The sequence below is a fragment of the Dermacentor andersoni genome, chromosome 1 (genome assembly GCF_023375885.2).
Source record: "Dermacentor andersoni chromosome 1, qqDerAnde1_hic_scaffold, whole genome shotgun sequence".
NCBI lineage: Eukaryota > Metazoa > Arthropoda > Arachnida > Ixodida > Ixodidae > Dermacentor > Dermacentor andersoni.
Window position 1 is genome coordinate 172,511,368 of NC_092814.1, and position 20,764 is coordinate 172,532,131.

At 43.1% G+C, this 20,764-nt stretch overlaps 1 protein-coding gene across 4 annotated transcripts in view; it reads right to left on the reverse strand.

Moving 5' to 3' along the window:
- Positions 1-817: 817 nt before the first annotated feature.
- LOC126547085 (pyruvate dehydrogenase phosphatase regulatory subunit, mitochondrial-like) overlaps positions 818-20,764 on the reverse strand; it is a 95,764-nt gene continuing 75,817 nt past the window's right edge. For all 4 annotated transcript variants that reach the window (XM_055062758.2, XM_050194938.3, XM_055062757.2 and 1 more), the window contains 7 exons: positions 18,645-18,778; positions 18,035-18,183; positions 15,878-16,076; positions 8,800-8,889; positions 7,874-8,053; positions 6,357-6,647; positions 818-1,202 (listed from right to left, as the gene is read on the reverse strand). In XM_055062758.2, coding sequence (XP_054918733.1) covers positions 1,083-1,202; positions 6,357-6,647; positions 7,874-8,053; positions 8,800-8,889; positions 15,878-16,076; positions 18,035-18,183; positions 18,645-18,778 — 1,163 coding nt within the window. In that variant the 3' untranslated portion in view covers positions 818-1,082. The remainder of the gene's footprint in view (positions 1,203-6,356; positions 6,648-7,873; positions 8,054-8,799; positions 8,890-15,877; positions 16,077-18,034; positions 18,184-18,644; positions 18,779-20,764) is intronic.

Here is a 20,764-nt window from a genome sequence, read left to right on the forward strand (position 1 = left end):
AAAACATGGAAGAGGTCACTATGTACAATAGTTATCAGCCATTAAGTAAGCATGCTTGCCATAGGCAGCCTACAAATTTCCTGTTTTAAATAAGACAAAGCAATTTATAAATTGCTTTGTCAATCTCACCATGTTTGGATTCTATCAAAACAATGTGCGGTGCTGTAGTATGTGCAATACAAGGTCCTTCAACAAGAAGTACGCTCTATGACATGCATCTGGCATGTGCAGTTCCTTTTATTTATTACTGTCATGGTTATGGTGCACCAGACCTGATCATACTTTTTTTTGTAATTCTCATTTATAAGCCTGTCAGTTGACCTGACATTTAGTTGACGGCATTACATGCATCAAATAATGAAAGCAAGCCTTTTGTTGCCAAACGAGCTCCATGGAATATTTCATCTAACACACACACGCACGCACACACACACACACACACACACACACACACTTAGAAATTAGGAATGTTCAATATTTGATTTGATATTCGATAGACATTTTACTCAAATATTTATATTTGACTTCATTTAAAATTTTTCTTATTTGAACACATGTAATACAAGTGCTGGAGCTTTACTTATGCAATAAAGGGGCAAACAATGGGAACTCACTTGTGAAAGAAAGTTCATCATCAAGCATTTATAAGAACTAACATAAAACCTTGTTTATGTCTATTTTTGGTGATATTATCTCCTTGCCATAAATGTTTTGACAGCCTGGGAACATTGGTAACAAGATCAACACTGTCACTTGCACTGGTGCACATGTTTTTCTTATATTAAAAGCAAGGAATAACTTGACAGGACAAAGTGAATGAATGAATTTGTTGTTTTATGGCGCAAGGGCCAATTATGAGGCAGGACAAAGTCAACACAGCAATGGGTGCACGTAATAAATAGAATGACATCATTCTGATTTGAGGCGAGGCTCCTAACATGCACAGTGAACACGACAGCACAGAGCACTGCAACATTCTTGCTGCTGTAAAGCAGAAGACATGCTTCCATGATATTGAAAAACCACAAACAAAATTCTAAACATGCAGGCCCTTGCTTTTGTAAGCAGCTCATTCTAACACGTCAAGGCAGAGTTCTGGCTTGAGGTTTGTAACGGTCACGTATGCCACCCATTGGTGCAACAGAGAGCTCAGGTGGTGTGACAGATGCTTGAACTGGAAACCTGCGCCCAGCAAGCTCCACCTGCAAAAGTTGAAGCAGGTTAGTGCTCTGCCAACACTGAAATTGCAAAAATTGCAACTGTGCCACATAACAGCCATTAATCATGTATACAAAGTGTCTGGAAAGTTGGTGTCTATTGTAAATTTCTGATAATATACAAAGTTTAGAAGTCAATTTTATGAACAAAGTTTATTTTGTAAGGCATACACCAGGAATATTTTATTGTTCTGAAATTCCCTATGGCTGCCAGCATGGTTCACAAGTTCACGCAATCCTTCAAGCTCTGCATTTACTGTTTTGTGCAGAAACTCTGGCGGTACACTGTTGAGGACATCGTGAATTCATCTCTCAAGTTCTTCCAGAGTATAGTGCTAGGAGGTAACACTTATTGCTTCACCAATACCAATAAGAAAAAATTGCACAATGTAAAATCAGGACTTTAAAACAGCCAGTCATGTGAACGAATGCAGCTATACAAATGTCCAGGAATGTGACTACCAAGATGGGGTGCACCAAATGGGGAAATGTGCCATCTTGCATAAAAATTGGGTCATAGATGTTCTTATATTTTTATATATGGGCAAAGAAGGCGAAACTCCATTGTGCAGCACTGAACAGTACTTTTCTGCATTTTTTGAATAATGAAGAAGAAACTAGACAACATTGGTTGACGTCATGCCACACAAAGTACTAATGCCACACAAAGTAATGCCACACAAAGTTGCAAAGATTCCAATGTGGCTCTCGAATTGTCTTTTCTCAAGTACTGGCAGTTGTGACAATTCACATCTGTCACATCTGTCATGTTAGGGTAGTCTCATGGGCAGCTTCAAAAGTGAATTTGTTGGGAGTTTTGGATTAAATTTTGTGCACAGCTCCCGCAATCTCACCCTAAGAAGAAGCAGCTGGCTGGCCACTTCTGCCACATCAGCTTTGGATTCTGTGTTAACAAGCTGAGAGTGGCAATTTCTGACAGTTCTTGCACTGACATACGCATCTTACTCATGGAAGCCATGCCGTTGCTGTTGCATGCATGCTAATGAATGCCACATTTTGTATAGACATGCCTGTTGAGCACATTCAAAAATGGCAGGTTGCTGCAACATCCAAAGAGTCTGTCATCTGCCTTAACTGGCATCACAGTATGCCGTTTGCAATCGTAACCGCAACAAAAACAAATCCTATATACTTCTGTTCAGAATAAATAAGTTCACCAATATAGATGCAGAGTTGTCAATGTTAAAAGAATTTTAAATAGGGACTGACTTTCCGTCAAACCTCTTATGTAACAAAGTCATACTTCTTGCTAAAAACTTCTTAACATCAAGAAATTCGTAAAGCCAAGCTTTCTGTTTCACTCCAGAGGCTCCTTCCTCTAACACTCCTGCTGGTTAAAACTCATGAGTGTAACCTGTGATAGCACACAATGCATGCAGAAGAGAGCAAAGCTGCTTTGTGGGCACATTTAGTGCTCGAACCTACTGGCAAATAGTGCCGCACAATTCACCTCTAGCAGCCAATGTTGAACCTCCACTGTTGGTTCGTTTACAGTGCTGTAGCAGCATGTAGTGCTCTTGCGCACTTTAGGGGTGATACGCAGTTCATAAAGTGTACCGTGGTAACTAGTGGTGGCAAAAAAATGAAGAAATACACCTTCCTGATGGCACCAACAGTAATAGAAGAAAGAAAAAATTCGGCAGCATGTTACACTCCTGTAACACGTGAAGGCAAAAGCCTGCGGCACACTTGGTAATGTGCCGTCTCGCATCGTCGCATTACTGCTTTCGCAGTTCGGCTTCTTCGGCTCATTTTGAATGCTTAGCTGCGGCCTCATGAGCTCGTATAGCAGGGTCAGACTAGCGCCAACGACGTTTCTCTTCGACTTTACATTGTATCCTCTCAGTAGGGGATTGAAACATATTTCTACGTGTAGCTGATGCACAAGGCTATTAACAATATATTTACATTTAGGCCAACGGTGGCCAAGGTGGCAACCCTACAGCAATCGGGAACACGTTGTCTTCCTCCCCTTCAGTACAGCCACACTGTGGCAGCTGTTCCCTATTATCACCACTGGCAGTAGAAGCATCGTCCCGGTGCTTAAGCTACACATCCTTGGTGAAAGGTGTCTGATGGGGCTTAAGAGGAAGCTTTAGCTCGAGTGCTCCTGTCTAAATACATGTAAAAGGAGAATTCGTTTTTCTCGGCAACCACTGCACCAAACTTGACGAGGTTTGTTGCATTTAAAAGAAAAACTTAAACGCTAGTGACTGTTGGTTACGAATTTTTGAGTTACGTCGTAAATTTTTTATTAAAAATCGACAAAAATCGAAAATTAAAAAAAAAAACGAAACTATCAAGTTTACAACTCTGTCACTCAACAACGAAAAAGGATAATACAATTCTGTGAATTGCATCTAATAGTACATCTAAAGCGGACAAAATTGATATGTTACACATGAATATATAAAAAAATTTAGTATTATAGAAATACAGCTTTTGCAGAACCCTTGTAACCAACGCAACCAATTCACGTAAGATGTAAAATGACATATAGAATTTGTCCGCTTTGAATGATCTAATGGATGCCGTTTACAGAACCGCGATATCTGTTCTTGATGCAGAGCTATGAATTTGTAAACTTCATGCTTCTATTTTTTTCAGACGGTCGAATATTTGAAAATCTTTTTAACAAAATTCAGGCCGTAAATCGAAATTACGCTTCCAACAGTCACCAGAATTGAACTTTCTCTCTCAAATGCAACACATTTCATTAAAATCGGTCTAGGGGTTATCTCAGAAAAATGTTTTTGCGTTTTACATGTATTTCAACAGGCCGCGTCGGAGTTGGGCCCGAGCTAAAGCTTCCTCTTAAGTCTCGCTACGTGAACAATGTCACTTGCAGCTGACAACGATCCCGAGGGGTCAGCGGGGATGATTTCATACGTCACATCGGTCACTTGTTGCACCACATGGTATGGACCAGTGTAACGTGACAGCAGCTTTTAGGAAAGGCGCACATGGCAAATGGCTGACCAGAGAAGAACCAGAGAACACAGAGAAAACCGCACGTCGCGATGGTGGCAATCACAGAGGCGTCTCTGATGCTCCTGTGAGGCCTCTAGACGGGTGTGGATGAGCTGCCGCACGTGGTCGGTGCATGCAATCACGTCGCAGGTGTATTCAGCAGCAGAACGTGCGGATGAAGTTCAATGAAGGCAGCAAGGTATCCAGGGGCAATGCAGGTTCTCGGCTGTATAGAGCGACCCCATAGCAATTGGGAACACGTTGTCTTCCTCCTCTTCAGTGCAGCCACACTATGGTGGCTGTTCAGTATGCTGTTCTGTGTGTTTTATGGGTGATTTCAATGAATGTATGCACTGTTTGCTTCACTTCGCTGAGCACTTGTAGGCTCAGCCTTACCGGGGTATGAGCCATTGAGAAGGTCATATGGTTGTTTTTTGTACCACTCGACTAGACGCTGCATTTCTGTACTTTGTATACATGATTCCAATGAATGTGTGCACTATACACTTCACTTTGATCAGCTATTGTAGCCTCTGCATTACGGGAGGGATGAGCCATTGCATTTTTTGCTTGCTTAGGGGGGTACAAGCCATTGCTGATGATGATAGTTTTTGTACCATTGGACCGGACAATGCATTTTTTTTTCAAAGGCATTGGGGGTATAAGTCACTTAAGGCTTTCGCCTTAATATGCGTTTTGTGCTGCTAAAGGGAGCTAAAAAACAAAAACACAGCTCCTCCTTGCTGACTGCCATAAAAAGAAAGAAAAGCTTATTTCTCGTATGTTATATGGTGGGAATTTTACCCCATTTGAACCTCTTTAGTTTTTATGGCTAGCCTTCAAGGTTGTGATGCGACACACCCAGATTTTTCATCTTCCATAATAAGCGGAATGAGCGGGCATGTGTCACAATAAGAATGCACCATGTGCCAGCTTTATACCAGGGCAACAGGTGGCACATCACGATCGCGGAACCTCCTCTCCAAATATGGCAACGTGCGGTTTTTTGTCCTTGGATACTCAGGGAATAATTGATTGGCCTAGCTGTGCAAGGAAGACGAAGACAGAAGAATACACGATAGGACAAGCACTGTCCTGTCTGCAATGTTAGGCCAATCACACATTCGTACTGAAAACTCTGGTGACCACTGAAGACATGCAGATCATAAGAGTAACATTGAAGGCAATTACAGAAGAGCAGCTCCAGAACTGCTTTGAGCTGCAGACGAGGCACTGAAATTAACATGTACAAGGACATTCACTCCTAGGAAAGATATCTTATTAACTAATCTGATATAACCTCAACATCTCCAAATTTATGAGAACGAAGTATTTTATTATACCTAATGCAGATATATATATCAATGAAAGACTAATCTGTAGGTATTCCGGCAGAACTTTTTGTTGGGCTAGTTTGTGCATCTTACTGAAGTACTAAAGCGCCAACAGATGTTTCCGCCAATAAAGCATCAGTTGTTAGTAAGCGCTCGTCCGTGTCTCTTGTGTTGTCTCTTTGGCGCTTTAGTACTTCAGTAATCTGTAGGTCTCTGTTGCAAATTTAGACTACCATGAGCACTTGATAATGTATCAAAATGAGCTGTTTTCCTTAAAGAGTGTACAACCTGCACGTTCTCGAAGTGACAGCATTGAAGACGGACATAGTGATCATCAGTAATAGGATATGTGGTTCACAACCTTTATTGTCATCCCTTGTATATCAATGTAAAAAATGCAGGCAAACAATGTATTATGCACATGATATGCAACACATTATAGTGTAGGTCTACATCTTGCATGACAGTTGCTTAATAACATGCTGGCTGCACATAAGTTTAAATAATGTAAAATGAATACTGTGCACTGAACAGGAACTTCCAGAATTTTAACATGCATTTGGTGAAAGCAACAGCTTTCACATCAGGTTTAATAAAAGTGGGACATAGTTGCACATGCAAAGTGCAAAAAAAAGAACTGATGTTAATTGTGGGTACATAGCATAGAATCTTACCAGATAGAGCATGTGCAGCACGTGTCAAAGCAAGAACCACTCTCATACTGCAAACATGGCTCCCAAGGATAATAAAACTATGCTACTGTGCACCTGCAAATGGACATAATGCAGGATCTGAATCAGAAGCAGCCACTTGCCTCAAAACTTCCTTCAGAGAAAAGGTTGTCTGGCAATAGTTCAAGCTGCTTGCTGCTCGGGTTGAACCAATGAACAAAGCCCTGGCAGACGTTGCGCCCCAGGGCGAAGGCATAGCTGCCAGATGTGGTGAGCCCCATGAAGCGGCCATCACGAAAAATGGGCTCCTGGCCCCAAGCCCAAGGATCTCGTTCAGAGTCATGGCCAGTCAGCTGGAAGAAGGCCAGTTGCCGACGCAGGCCTTCCACTGCCTGCTGCTGTAAAGCCTCTTGGCCAATAAATGGTGGCTCTTTCTGCATTAAATATACAGATATTTTTAATTACAAAACAATTTCTTGGATGCACCCACTGCATATTCTCACTTTATGACAAGGATGAATAAAGAAGTGCGAACTGGAGATATACATAAAAAGGTGCAATCACAAGAAAAGTGCCTGTGTGTGTGTGATTGCATCTTTTTTTGTCCATGTTCAGTTCACGCTTCTTTAGTCATCCTTTTGGAATACCAATGCCCAAACAGCCACTCTGGTGAACTTTATGACAAGGCTTTGTAGAGTGACATAACACTATGCACAACAAACTTTTTAGTTGCAAAACAAGGCCATGGGAAAATAATACTGCAAGCACATATTAGGGAAGTCTACATAACACTATAAGAAAAGAACTAAGAGGTATGTTTACCTCTGCACCTCCCTATTTCAATACATGTGAAATACTCTAATTTGGTCACCACTCAACCAATTTGAATGAAGTTCATTGCATTTAAAAAAAAATTAAATTAAACAAGTTGTCAGAAACAATTTTTTTTGTTTAGGCCTTCAATCTATTTTACAAAAATTGTCAGAAACTGTCAGTTGGCATGTCTCGAGGGAGCCCCCTCTGGATCTGCCAGTAGTCAGAAGTTTTCTATTCTTATAAAAATGTCATAGTGTATTTAGTACCCTGCTACTTCTTATACCCTGCTCTTAACAGCATATGTAATATGATCTGCAATATATCATAGTTTTTTAGAACATGCATTCAATTGTATATATAAAGTATTATATAATATCTAAGTTCTCTTATGCCCACATCTTTTGTGTCCTTCAAGAAAGTAAATACCCACAATATTACTACTTCAGATATCTAGTGCTTTTACATTAAGTATACTAGTAACAAAAGTGCAGCTCACTGTTGGTCTGTGAGCAGCACACAGCCAACTCTCTGGTCAAATAGTTATTTTCCAATGCCATTTTGTGTGCCCAATTCTGCATGAGTTTTGACCAAACTAAAGAGATTATACTTATAAGCCTTTGCAGGACTGAAGAACTAGAAACAACAAATACAAGGCAAGTAACTGCTGGGTGTTGGAAATATGACATTAAAACAAGTTAATCCAATAATGATAATCTTGGAACAGCTCTTAAGCAAAATAGTTAATTTTTCAAGGTTCTTGAATGCCCCCCTGGCAAGAAAATGCACAAACATCTGGTGAAAGCAGGAGCAACTTTTGCAACAGGAAAACAAGACCTGCACTTACCTGAAGCTTAACGCGAGCACTCCGATTAGCCTCCAAGGGTGTGACACTGCTATCGAGTTCTTCAGCCCAAAATGGAATAAACTTCTCAATCCTCAACATCCTTAGTGCGTAATAACCAACATCCAATATTCCATAGTCACGACCAGCCTTTTTTAACCTGCTGTAGACATTCTGAGCATACTGTAGGAGAAACAACACATACACAGAAACAGCACTGTCAGGACAACCATGTTTCCTTCAAACAATAAACACTCAATGCAACACTCAACACAACACTCAACACAACTTATAAGTGTACGTTGGAGCATACCTCAGTTACTCACAATTCAATACTGAACATAAATGTGATACAACCCAATCATTTGCATATATTCTACACATATTAAATATAAACTTGGAAAACAAGGTTTACAGCTGCTCATTTTATTTGACAGAATTCAACCCATATTCTTTGTATCCGAGAGTAGTGTATTGTATCTTTGTATCTGAAGGATGGGGGAAAGTGGTGCACTCTCGCATTTATAATCAAATTGCTGCTATGCAATGCACCAAACGTGTAGAGTGTCTCAAAGCACAATCTTTTATGAGCAAAATGCAGTGGTAAGGTTGTTATTCACTCGTGTCATGAATGTGTCTGTGGCCTAGTGGGTAGAGAATCAAGCTATTGTGCCTGGCGACCATGGTTCAAATCCCATCATCAGACAAAATTTTTTTTGCTTATGCTAAAACTCCCGATGAGCCTATCTGGCGAGACAGCCAGATGATGACATACCAAACCCTGGAGAGGTCGGCAAAGAAAGCCTAGCTTTAAAACTGTTCTTGAAGAATGTTATTTGGTGCTATTACTATTCACTTCACATTCTATTCAGAAGTAAGACCTATTATTAACATGCTTCAAAACTAGAACACATGTGCAACAGTGGTACCTCTGAGGGAATGTACATTGAGTAGCCAGGTTCTAAGGTGTTGTTATAACCCAAGAGCAGCACATTGGTCGAATATGCAAAATCCATTTCCTGAAAAAAATGCAGAGAAAAATAGGTATATTCATGCTGGATGATGTGTTTATGTGCTTTAAAATAAGGTATAATAATAACTTAATGTGGTACAATACAATTCTGCCACCAAAGAGGTTCAGAAAAGTCAAGAGAGAGCTCTGGACCTACATGTGTAAGAACACAGTGCACAATCAAAAACTGCATGAGTACCTACTTAAGTATTCACTACACGAGAATTTTCATAATTTCTCTGGGCACGAAGAATGCCCTTCACAGAAGTGACATTACAGGCAACGACTACGGAGGGGGCGAAGGGCTCGAGTCCCCCCCCCCTCCCCTCCGAAATTTTTCTGAGGGTTGTGCCCCCCCTCCGGAAATAAGAGATTAGCAATGGAGTCAGGCGGCATCATGTCTTCTTTTGTGCAGTTTCAGACAAATCGACTGAAGAACTACAGTTGCTTAAAAGTTGAAAGAACAGCACAACCTTAAATTTACATGGCTACATACATTTGTCTTGCACCAACAAAGGAGAAGGATGACAACACCAAGAGTTTTAGATCCAGTTCACCATCAGGGATTCAGACTGGCAACAGCAGCTTTTCAATCGTCTACTGTTCCAAGTCTCTGTGCAGGATCAAACGAACGGCCACTTGATAAGTGCAGGTGTTTCTTTCATGCACATTCTCTTCTAAGACTTTGAACCCTTTCCAAACACCCAAATCAACCCTTTACTCAGAACATCAACAATGAACTTACCTTTAAAAGTAAGCCCGGCTGAGACTACACATCATCCTTGCAAATATAAATAAAATGCTTAATGCAAAATTAATGGGACTCCGAGCTCCATAATGAACTCCACAGCATTAAACCCATGCTGAGCGAATGGCGGAGTGCCAAAGACAGGAAACGGTTCTACGAGGTGGTCTTGTGCCGTCTGGGAATTGGACTCACACACTTAACCCACAGCCACCTCTTAAGAAAGGGGGACCCATCAGTCCGTGAAGAGTGCTCGGACAGCTTATCATCGGTACATTCAGTGGAGTTTTTCCCACGGTCTCTACGGGAAGCCGTCCTTTCTCGCCTGTGTCTCCTTCACCACTGTGGCATGGCAGCCTGTTACGCAGCAGTTCCGGTGAATATTCTTCTTCTGCTTCGAATTCTGAGAATATATGTCAACCAGAGCAATTGAAATTGAATTGAAACCTGCCGCCAACTGTCGGAATCACAACCACTGCGGGACAAAAAATCGAGTGTGTCACTGACATCTGGAATCAACATGGCCATTAAAACTGCAGACTCGACAAACGATGGCTGCATATTCCATGAATGATCTATGTCACTCGTGCTCTACTCACTGAAAGGTATGACAACGATGTCGCTGGAAGCGACCTGTAAAGCCGCTATGGGTAATGCCAAACGTTTTTGGCGTGGCCGCCAAAGAAAGAAAGAAAGAAAGAAAGAGAAAGAAAGATGAGAATTTTCTCGAACAAGCTCGAAGGCCTGTGCACCCGCGAGCACGTCCCAGAGCACGGCCCAGGCCCTCCTCTCCCAGCGAGAGGAGGGCCTGGGTACACACGGACAGACAGTTTGAGGAGGCTCGAGCTCTTTGAAGGAGACAAGTGAGAGAGAGAAGCAACTTAGCACGTACTGCAGTGCCTACTGCCTTTCTCAGTACTGCCGCCCGTTGGCAGAACTTTCGGGCCATGTTATATAAGAACGTACTCAGCGTGCTTCATGTTATTATTTGGTTTTTAGGACAGGTTTAGAGCCGCAAAGCAGACAACCCCAGCTTATGGGAAGTCATAAAGTGTGAGCATTGAGCTCAAGTGTTAAGTGTCTAGTCAGCTTTGGTAGCTGAGTGCAAAGCTTTTGTTACTTCTCCGAGTGTGTTACTGTACTGTTTTTGAAGTGTTATATAAATCAAGTTCTTCTGTTTCTCCATGTGTCGTCCATCCATCGTCAGCAAGTCTGTCTGCGATACATCCCATGCCAAATCAGTGTGCACCTCGAGGTAGGTACCGAAGTGAAGAAAGAAGAGCCTTGAACATTACTGGACCTATTTGTTCCTTGTACATACACTGTTAACACGAACGATTGGTGCGCTTTCTTCTTTTCTTTACAGCGAAGCTGTACACCTCTAGCCCATGTATGAATGAGCCACATGTGTGCTCTCATGGGGGGGGGGAGTATCTGGGCTGGCTAATGTCCACGTAGTGAACAAAAATGCCTTGCGGCAAAGCTAACTTTATCACGAATGCTCTGCAGAAAACGACTGTAACACTTGTTTTATCAAAAATATATCCCAAAAATTATGACAATTGGCCACTAAGACAACTATCGTTACACCGAGGTTCATTTACTTTTCATAATTAGGTAGTTCACAGTGAAGTTGTAAAAGTTGTGGAATCCTTTATTCAAGCTGTCACAGCCCCTGAACTTAATTTATCACCTCCCATAAAAGCTGCATTTTGGTGCTTCATTGTTACAACCTCTGCCCTTTCAGTATTGTTCTTGTCTTGTATCGAGTTTGGTAATTCATTTACATTTTTGAAAGGTGAAGAGTTTATGATCTGTCTTTAAATGTTATACTGTTAGCTTATTGCGGAAATGTTTGTACTGCCCAGTGTTTCTTCGACACGAAGAGTTTAAAATCTCTTTTTAAATTTGGATTGTTAGCTTATCGTGAAAATGTTTGTATTGTCCAGTGGTTCTTACGAACATGTGCACTTGTTTGAATAAGAGTTAGGTCAATTCGTATTTCCTTTCTGTATAAATCACAGGGCTGAGATACCAAATATGCAAATTCTACTAAGCCTATAGGCCCAAGTGTTCCTAGTGCCATATGGTCCATATTGCCACCTGCAGTAGTGGGCACAGTGCAAGAGAAGAGGCAAGAACAAGAAGGAAGAAAAGTGCATGCTGCCCCTTCCCGCTTGATAGCCAGGTCCCACCGCCGTGTTTCTCGGGAGCCAGCTGTTTGCATTAAATGTCCCGAATACTCTTTGAAGACACGTGACAAAGTGGTGGAGCTGCAGGGTATTTCTATCTCATGCCGCAGACCCCTCCTGGAAGCGGAACGACCAGCCCAGTACCAATCGAGACTCCCGTCCATCGGGCCAGCCGTAGGATCAGGGGACTGCCTCCGGAAGACAACACAGCGATTGCAACCACCTGAACTGGCATGGATAGCACGATGACCGACCAGGTACACACTTCAGAACCCATGGGTTCCAAAGTCGTTCCATGGCGACGTGTTCGAAGACGTCGAAGACTGGATGGCTGACTTTGAGCATGTGGCCGAGTACAACGAATGGAACGATGTGACTAAACTTAGAAACGTCTATTTTTGCCTGGAGGATGGTACGCGCACGTGGTTTCAAAACCGTGAGGAGCAACTGACATTGTGGCCTGAGTTCCGGCGTCAGCTCCTAGACACCTACGTCAGTGCTGATCGCCGCGAATGAGCAGAACGCGCGACACAGGCCCGCGTCCAGCTTCCTAATGAAAGTGTCACCACGTTCGTCGAAGACATGACGTGCCTCTTCAGACAAGCAGACCCAGAAATGACCGCTGACAAGAAGTTGCGTCACCTGATGCGAGGAGTGAAGGAGCAGCTCTTCGCTGGTCTTGTGCAGAGCCCTCTGAAGACTGTCACTGAATTTTTATCTGAGGCTGTCAGTGTGGAGAAGATGCTTCAGCAGCGATAAAACTACTGCGAGCGGCAAGTGAACGCGACTTCTCATTCTGATATTTTCACGGCCACCGAAGGCAACGACAACAACCTCCGAGAACTCATCCGCACCATTCTGGGCGAAGAAATGCAGAAGCTTTAAGGCGCGTCACAGACTACGGTGAGCTCCATTGCAAGTGTTGTAAAATATGAAGTGCACCAAGCGCTCCGGTCCATCTTTCCTCTCGTTAACACCGCACCTGCACCGACTGAACACCGGTGTGCGACCTACGCAGAAGCCCTCAGACTCCCTGCTTCATCACCACCGTTATTTGTTCACGCCGCTCACCCAGTTGCACTTTTACCAGCCTAGCCGGCACATCACATCGCAGAACGACGCGTTCCTTCAGCGTTTCCCCTGCTGGCCCTCCTGCTGTGCTTCAGCCAGAGCAGCCAGTGCATTACGCCGACGATTGACACATGACCCCTCGGAAGTCGGAAGTTCGTTGCACACCAAATCGCCGTCCTCTGTGCTTCCACTGCGGTGAGGCAGATGATTTGTACCGTCAGTACCCATCTCGGGTTGCGGGGCTTTTCTGCCTACTCGCCGCCACCCAGACCTTGCCGACGACCACAGGATATTAAAGATTATCTGGCTCAACAGTGCACGCCACCGCCTACCGGGCAACAGTCACGCTCGCCGTCACCAAGGCGATTTTCACCACCACCCCAGCGATATTCGAGCACAAGATCGCAAAGTCCCCACTAGGAAAACTAACTACAGCAATCTTTGGGGGCGAGGCACCTGTGAGTGGACACGCTGAAGACCTCCGATCGACGCGAACAAGGATGGGCACCGATTCGACATCAACTACAGCTGAACAGAATGAACGGCTTTCGCTCGACATACCGGTGGTGGTCGATGGTTACGCGGTTAGCGCTTTAGTGGATACCAGCACAGACTTTTCTATCTTAAGCGGGAAGATGGCGACGCTTCTGAAGAAAGTAATTACCCCTTGGCATGGCTCACAGGTTCGGACGGCTGGTGGTCACGTCCTTACTCCACTCGGAACCTGCACGGCTAGAGTTTGGATTCAAGGATCAACATTTGTTGCGAGCTGCCTTGTCCTGCGTGAATGCTTCCATGATATCATTCTCGGGGTTGACTTTCTGCAAGAATACAGTGCTGTTATTGACCTACGGGGAGGTGTAGTCACCTTCTCAGCCGACTAAGCAGTCGACGGATACGACGACAACCGACATGACGACGGCCTTCGTGTTTCCGCCGAAAGCGTTATGCTTCTTCCACGAGCCAGTGTCCTAGTCAAAGTTATGTGCGGTGGAATGCGCGAAGGCAAAGTGGTCACAGAAAGCAACTTATCTCATCTACTGACACAAGGTGTTTGTGCGATTAGGAGTGTGCTACAGCTTAGTTAGCGGAACCCCTGACTCGCCTTACAAGGGGTGACACACCATTTGCCTGGACGAGTGAGCAACAAACGGCCTTCGCTGAACTACTTCAACGCATGCAGTCAGCACCCGTCCTGGCACCTTTTGACTACGACGCTGACACCGAAGTGCATACTGACACCAGTAACATCAATCTTGGCACAGTACTCGTCCAACGTCAAGACGGCATTGAAAGAGTAAAAGCTTATGCTAGCTGCTCACTGTCCCGTGCTGAGGACCACGAGTGCCTCAGAAAAAGAGTGTCTCGCAGTTGTGTGGGCGATCACGAAGTTTCACCCTTATGTTTACGGCCGTCCTTTCAAAGTGATGACAGACCACCATGCCCTGTATTGGTCAGAAAACATACGCAATCCTTCAGGATGACTGGCAAGGTGGAGCTTGCGGCTACAGGAATTTGACGTCACTATCGTTTACAAGTCTGGCTGCAAGCACAAAGACGCTGACGCACTGTCGCGTGCACCCGCCGAATCTCTAAGTCGAGAGTCAGAGGACGACGATGGCTTCCTGGGCGCCGTTACCGCATCGGACTTGATAAGGCGACAGCGAGACAACGCTGAAATTCGACCTGTCATCGACACCATCTATGTCATGCCCACTACCTGCAGTAGTGGGCACAGTGCAAGAGAAGAGGCAAGAACAACAAGAAGGAAGAAGCATGCGTGCTACCCCTGCCCGCTCGATAGCCAGGTCCCACCGCCATGTTTTTCGGGAGCCAGCTGTCTGCATTAAATGTCTCAAGTCCTCTTTGAAGACACGTGACAATATGGGACAGCTGTAACACTAGTACAAGCTATCACACAAAGCTTTAATGTGACAGGCCTCTAAGCAACACACTACTATGCAAATATTCTTGACAGGTATGGTGACCACAAAAGGATCTTAAGGCAATAAAAAGAAAAAAAAGAAAAAAAAGGAAACAAAAAGGAAAGGAAGCCAAGCTAACCATGACAACTTGGGTTAATGTGTTCATAAGCCATAACAATAAAAACACTGTGATAGCTAAGCTAAGCAAGGAACAGCTTCCATGGCAGATTTTTGAAAACTTGAACGCACAAAAAAGTCACAGTTTTGCACGACAAGTGAAGCATTAATTGTGATAGAAAATTATTAGACAGCTATACGAATCAAGGTTAGTAATTTAATCAGCTGCACAAGCTGTTGTAAACACTCACTTACAAACTAAATTAACAAGCACGTCACACGTGCACAGGCAAGCATGAACACATCTCATTCGATCACCGCAGGCACGCTGTCAGAATGGTGCCATGATGAAGACCAGCAGCAGCGGCGAGCGAATTCCCCCTCATGCTGCCTCTCACTTCAAAGCAAACTAGGAGAGCAAGAACACAGCACACATGAAGCCATCAGCTATCTCTGGTCAGCTGGCCTTTAACCCAGCACAGATGGCCACCAAGATAGGCGTGTGCGGCAGCACTCAGCCGCTGCAGCTGGAGTAGAAGGGAAATGTGCATTACTCTGCCCTCTTCAGCTTGCCCCCCACCTCTCACAGCGCGTGCTCATCTCCCCACTCCCCACCCTTGCACGTGTGAGATTGCACGCACCCTCCCCACCTTCTTCCCTTGCGAGCATGAGAAGACACCGCCACATCAAGCTACCCTCTTTCTCGATTCACCCTTGCAGGCTTTTGCTCGCACCTACAGCATACGGCACATGGCTGCAATGTTATCGCACTTGGACTTTATATGGAACATCACGGCGGTGGCGGAAATTTGCCTGGAGTGTTCATACAACTGCTATCGCAATAAAATGTTACTTAAAGCACTTAACTAAAATAAATCAATGAATAGTACACACAAATATAGGTGGATGATCACTAGTAAGCAGCTTATTGGATATTTGACCTACTTGGCACGTAAATGGCTCTACTTGAATTTCTTGGTCAGTGACTTCTTCTAAAAGGGCCCTGGATTTGGGCCCCAGAATGTATAACACTGTGTAAAGAGATGTAACATCTCGCAGTGACACTGAACCATCCCGTGGCAGATGCCGCCGAACCCATTTGGCAATGCGAGTTTGCTGCGCTGTTGGTGAAACCATGAAATAACTGCGGAGGAAAAAAAGTAATGAGCAAAATAACTTTCAGATCTTTCCAGCTACATCAAGATATCTTCAGCACATGAGTCACAAACCACCAATCTGGCACTACATAATCTAAAGTAGCTTGCCTGGGTCTGACTATAACAAAGGTGTACCTTCTGTGAAAGAAAGCTTTCCTAAATTTAACACAATAAAATTGAATTTTCTTTGTTTTGTGAGTACAGATAATGCTCTTTATTTTTTTAAATTATGCAGATCCCTCATACTGTAGAAATCAATGTTAAGCAAAGCATCTTGAAGGTAGCTGGCTATCAAGTATCATATGGGGTTCTTCAACGCGTTACCAGATGCACCAACATGTTTGTGTAAGGCAAGCACTTATATGTGTGAAGCAAGTTTCTGTATGTGTGACTAAAGCACGAAGACGACAGCAACAACTTGATGTTTTCTCTCTTTTTTTTTTTACTCTGGCAAAGAAACATTGCAATCTGTTTCGTTATGACCTGGGCCAATCCCGAAGGTGGTAGAATGTTGCACAGCATCTACGTAGCATTAGCTGCTATGAGGAAAGGACTAAGGAATGTAGGCCAAACCCTGAAAGTGGTGCCATTTAACAACAGTGCTAGCTGCCACGAAAAAAAAATGGGAAAAACTGGCCTGCTCTCACTTTTGTAAGCAACTTTCTGATCATATGCGACCACATGTGAAAGACAGTGGTATGTCTGTAGCCAAATCTTAAAGAGCTAGTTCGCATTGACATGAGAAAAGTATGCATGCAATTGTGGCCTAATGGTTGAAAAAAAAGAATCAGGCTTTTGTGCTGGTTGATCAAGGTTTGATCCCAGTATCAGGCACTTATTTTTGTTTTTGCTTTTTTTTACTTGAAGAGGTCCAAAACAATGTGAGACAGGAACCTACCTACCTACCTTCAAAGTGCCTCGAATGAGCCAAAAAATGATTCACTCTATATATATTGCTGTCCACTTGCACTTTAGAAATACATGCCTATAACAACATTTTAGCCTAACTTTTGGTGAGAATTAAGGTATCCAGTTGCACCCACTGTTATAGTCGCTATGCTAATACTCCATAAAGCATCAGCACACACAGCAAAGTCGGCAAAATGAAGTTGGAGAACAGCCATGGTGTGAACACACACACAGTGTTCACTCAGACTCAATGTGCAGTTAAATTATACAGTAATCGCAGCTGCCTCATACTGACAGCTGTTGTCAGAGGGGTAGAAAATGCATGTCAAACTGCTACGCTGCTGTTAGAACGAAATTGCTATGTATGCATGAAACTTTATCAAACACATTTAGGCCTTGCTGCTACTGCCAGCTCACAGAAGCCAACAGCAGTATTCACTTATGCACTCATGTGTTACTGACAACTTTTTCCTCAACAGGTGCCTGTGCTGCCCTCAGCAACATTTTTGGTTCATTGATGACACAATCAACTATTTGATCCAACAGTTCTGTTTCCCACTATAACTTCTGACCTCAAACTTATATAGGTAAATAATTAAGCTTGTCTTAGTCATAATTTCTCTTTCCCTATTCTTTGAAGAGGCTCCTAATGCATGTATATGATATACAGGGAATTCCATTAATAGAAAATGCAGCGCAAATGAACTTTCCAAATTTAGAAAAACTTCAGACTTTTTGTAAAGGTGGGATACTGTTTATGGAGGTTGAACATTGTTAGGCTAGAACTGGGAACCACTCTAGGAAGTAGATATATGCCAAAAGTAGAGGAAGAGGAAGACAAAGCATAGTGGGAATCGAGAAAATAGTGTCTAGCAGGCGGAACATTTAGGGCAGTTTGATGTGCCCATAATACTACTATACATATACACAGTCATCATGTAATGTCAATTGTACCTAGCTTTACACCGATGGTTATTCAGAGGCCTCAACACAAGCACCATTACATTACACCACAGATGCAATACAAGAAACATACCGATTTACATCCATGCGCACCAGGATGCAATCATTTTCATAGCCACCATGATCATTCTGCATGCCTGTCTGCACAATGTGCCCAACTGGAACATCAACGTCATTTGAGCAGAGCAGCTGCAGGAAGTCCACAACCTCTGATCCACCAGACTGCAAAGAACCACTCTCAAATAACTATCTGGCATAAAAACTACAATGCATAAAACTAGCATAACTATGGGTACGCAGCACATCAGTATTAAAGGGAATACAAGATTTTCATTTAAAGCTGGCATTTCTTTTTGTTCCTAAATAAAAAAAAAAGGCTTCATGAGGGGGATTCTTCAACATGACATCTATGCAGAAAAAGATATGAGTGGTGAGGTTCTGATATATATATATTTGCAGGAACAACTGTTTGAAAAAAGAAAGTGTCCCCTTTCACACTGGTACAGTGTGTACCAGTGCGAGATTGCCCATGCAACACAGCCTCCTGCATAATGAGACATACAGATATATAGAGAAAGGTAAAAGGAGAAAACAAGAGGGAAAGACACTTCCTAGCTTCCTCTATAACAAGGCCAAGATGGTATCTCAACACCAACCTGTAAAACAGAAAGATCAGCGCTCACCTCAAGGTAAAATTTTGTAAATGATGACATGTCACTTAGGCCCACTCTCTCTCGGCAGGCCACATACTCCCGATGCACATGCTCCAACCACGCAGGCTTCCCATACGTGGGCTCTGGACTGGTGTGGTTCTCTCCTTCAAGTGAAGAAACCATCTGCTGCAGCTTTTGTTCCCCCTTACATTATACACAACAAGGTGCCTCAACAGAAAGTAAACATTTTCACATCTATGTAAAAGAAAAGAATCTCTGCCAATCCACTCCTGCGAAGGTGGTTGGTCACCGAAGCTGTAGATATGTTGCACCTAATGCAGAGCAACTTGTCAAAAACTGATCCCATGATGTGTGCCCATTACGCACATTACTCTTCAAAGTGATATATGACACAAACACACGTTTCAATGCAGTTTACAAAACCTTTATTTCATTTATTACTTTGACATTACTGCTACAACTGCTTTGTGGTTGCTATAATACACACAGATGTTTTCCGTTCTTATATGAGAAATGTTTTTGGCCAAAGTTAAATCGATGCATGACCTGTTTACGGTAGTTGGTTGAATTGCATCGTTGAAGTAACTGAGGCCAAAGTTTTCCACGAAGTGGGTGAACCACTGCTTTGTTTCCGGTTTGGAGATGTCTACGTTAAAGCCCTCGACAACGACCACCAGCGAGAGATTGGTGGCAACGTACGGTGATCAACACGGAAGTGCGCACACCTCGTCATCAATCACGTGGTGTGACGGCTGTTTTTACTTGTGCGTTTCGTATTGAAACGCAAGCTGTGCTGTATGTTCGCTTCACGCCTCTGCCTTACGGTGGCATGATCCATTGCTCCTGGTCCTGCACTGCCACTGGGATCGGCCCACTGGGTTTTCTGTCGACATTATGGACATAAAAAAATCCCAGGATTCTAGCCATCGACAGCTTCACTGTAAAGGTATCAAACATGCACCGAACATATAGGTAGTGTCCACATCTACGCCCCAGTGACAGCTCTCTCTGGGTAACAGAAACGGACCTCAAAGGCTATGCTTTTACTGGCTGCATGCATTGGAAGTGATTGCAGAAGCTGGAAACAGGTCATAGATGGCATGTTTTGGACACTACCTATCCACAGTCACAAAGCTACTGCCAGCGAAAACCAATAAACAAGTTTAACATAATTGCTGTACCTGCATCAAAAACCTGCAAATTAGGCCATAAGGAGAGCTGTACTGCTGCATTTTGTTCACATTTGTCCTTATCGAAAGTTGGCCATTGTGGCCAGGAACTGTAGCTGCAATGCCATGCTCAGTGCGAAAACACTTTAGGCTCCATGTTACTGCATCAGATAACAATTATGCAGTAATTATGTTGTTTTGTTTGCTTTTTTTTAAATTCTATATTAAGCCACCAACTGCACATGGGAAGCATTGACGTTATAGTCGTGTTTTCAAGAAAAAATAAATGGTGCACCAGGTATGAGCAAAGTAGCATGTTGATCACTCCATATCATTCATTCATTGCTAATGCAGCTTACTCAAAGCCAATACCCAATGCATACTTCCAGCAGTAAGCTGACCTTGAAAGACATTTCCCATATAAACAGCTTGCCTTTACCCAAAGCCACTTCAATAGAACAAAGACAACCAAAAATTATGCATACCATACCTAAGCATGCAATTATGCAGTATTTTTCTGGGTAACAAATATAATGTGTTAGAATTTATAACAAGTCTCATTTAAGCAGTGACACTGTGGGTTAAATTGTTCATTAATCCACGTCCCAGTGACCCATCAAGACTGGTCATTGACATTTCTTTTCTAGTTTGGTCCGGTGCACATCCACCTGAAGTTTGTTTGATTTTGTGTACTTCACAAGTTGCAGTGTTTGAACATATGCTGGATAATGAGTGAACTCAAAAGGTCTATGCAGCGAACATTAGTTTATCTAGTGCTTATGCTAACTCCACAAGTTTTGCAATTAAGCAACAGCAAAAAAGAAAAAAGGGAAATGAAAGGAAAAGAAACTGCCAAGTCATAACAAGAGTTGTGGCATCAAATGGTGTAAATAACCAATAGGATGTTCTTTCCAATGCAATGAAACAAAAATAAGCAACTAGCAAATTAAACAAACAATA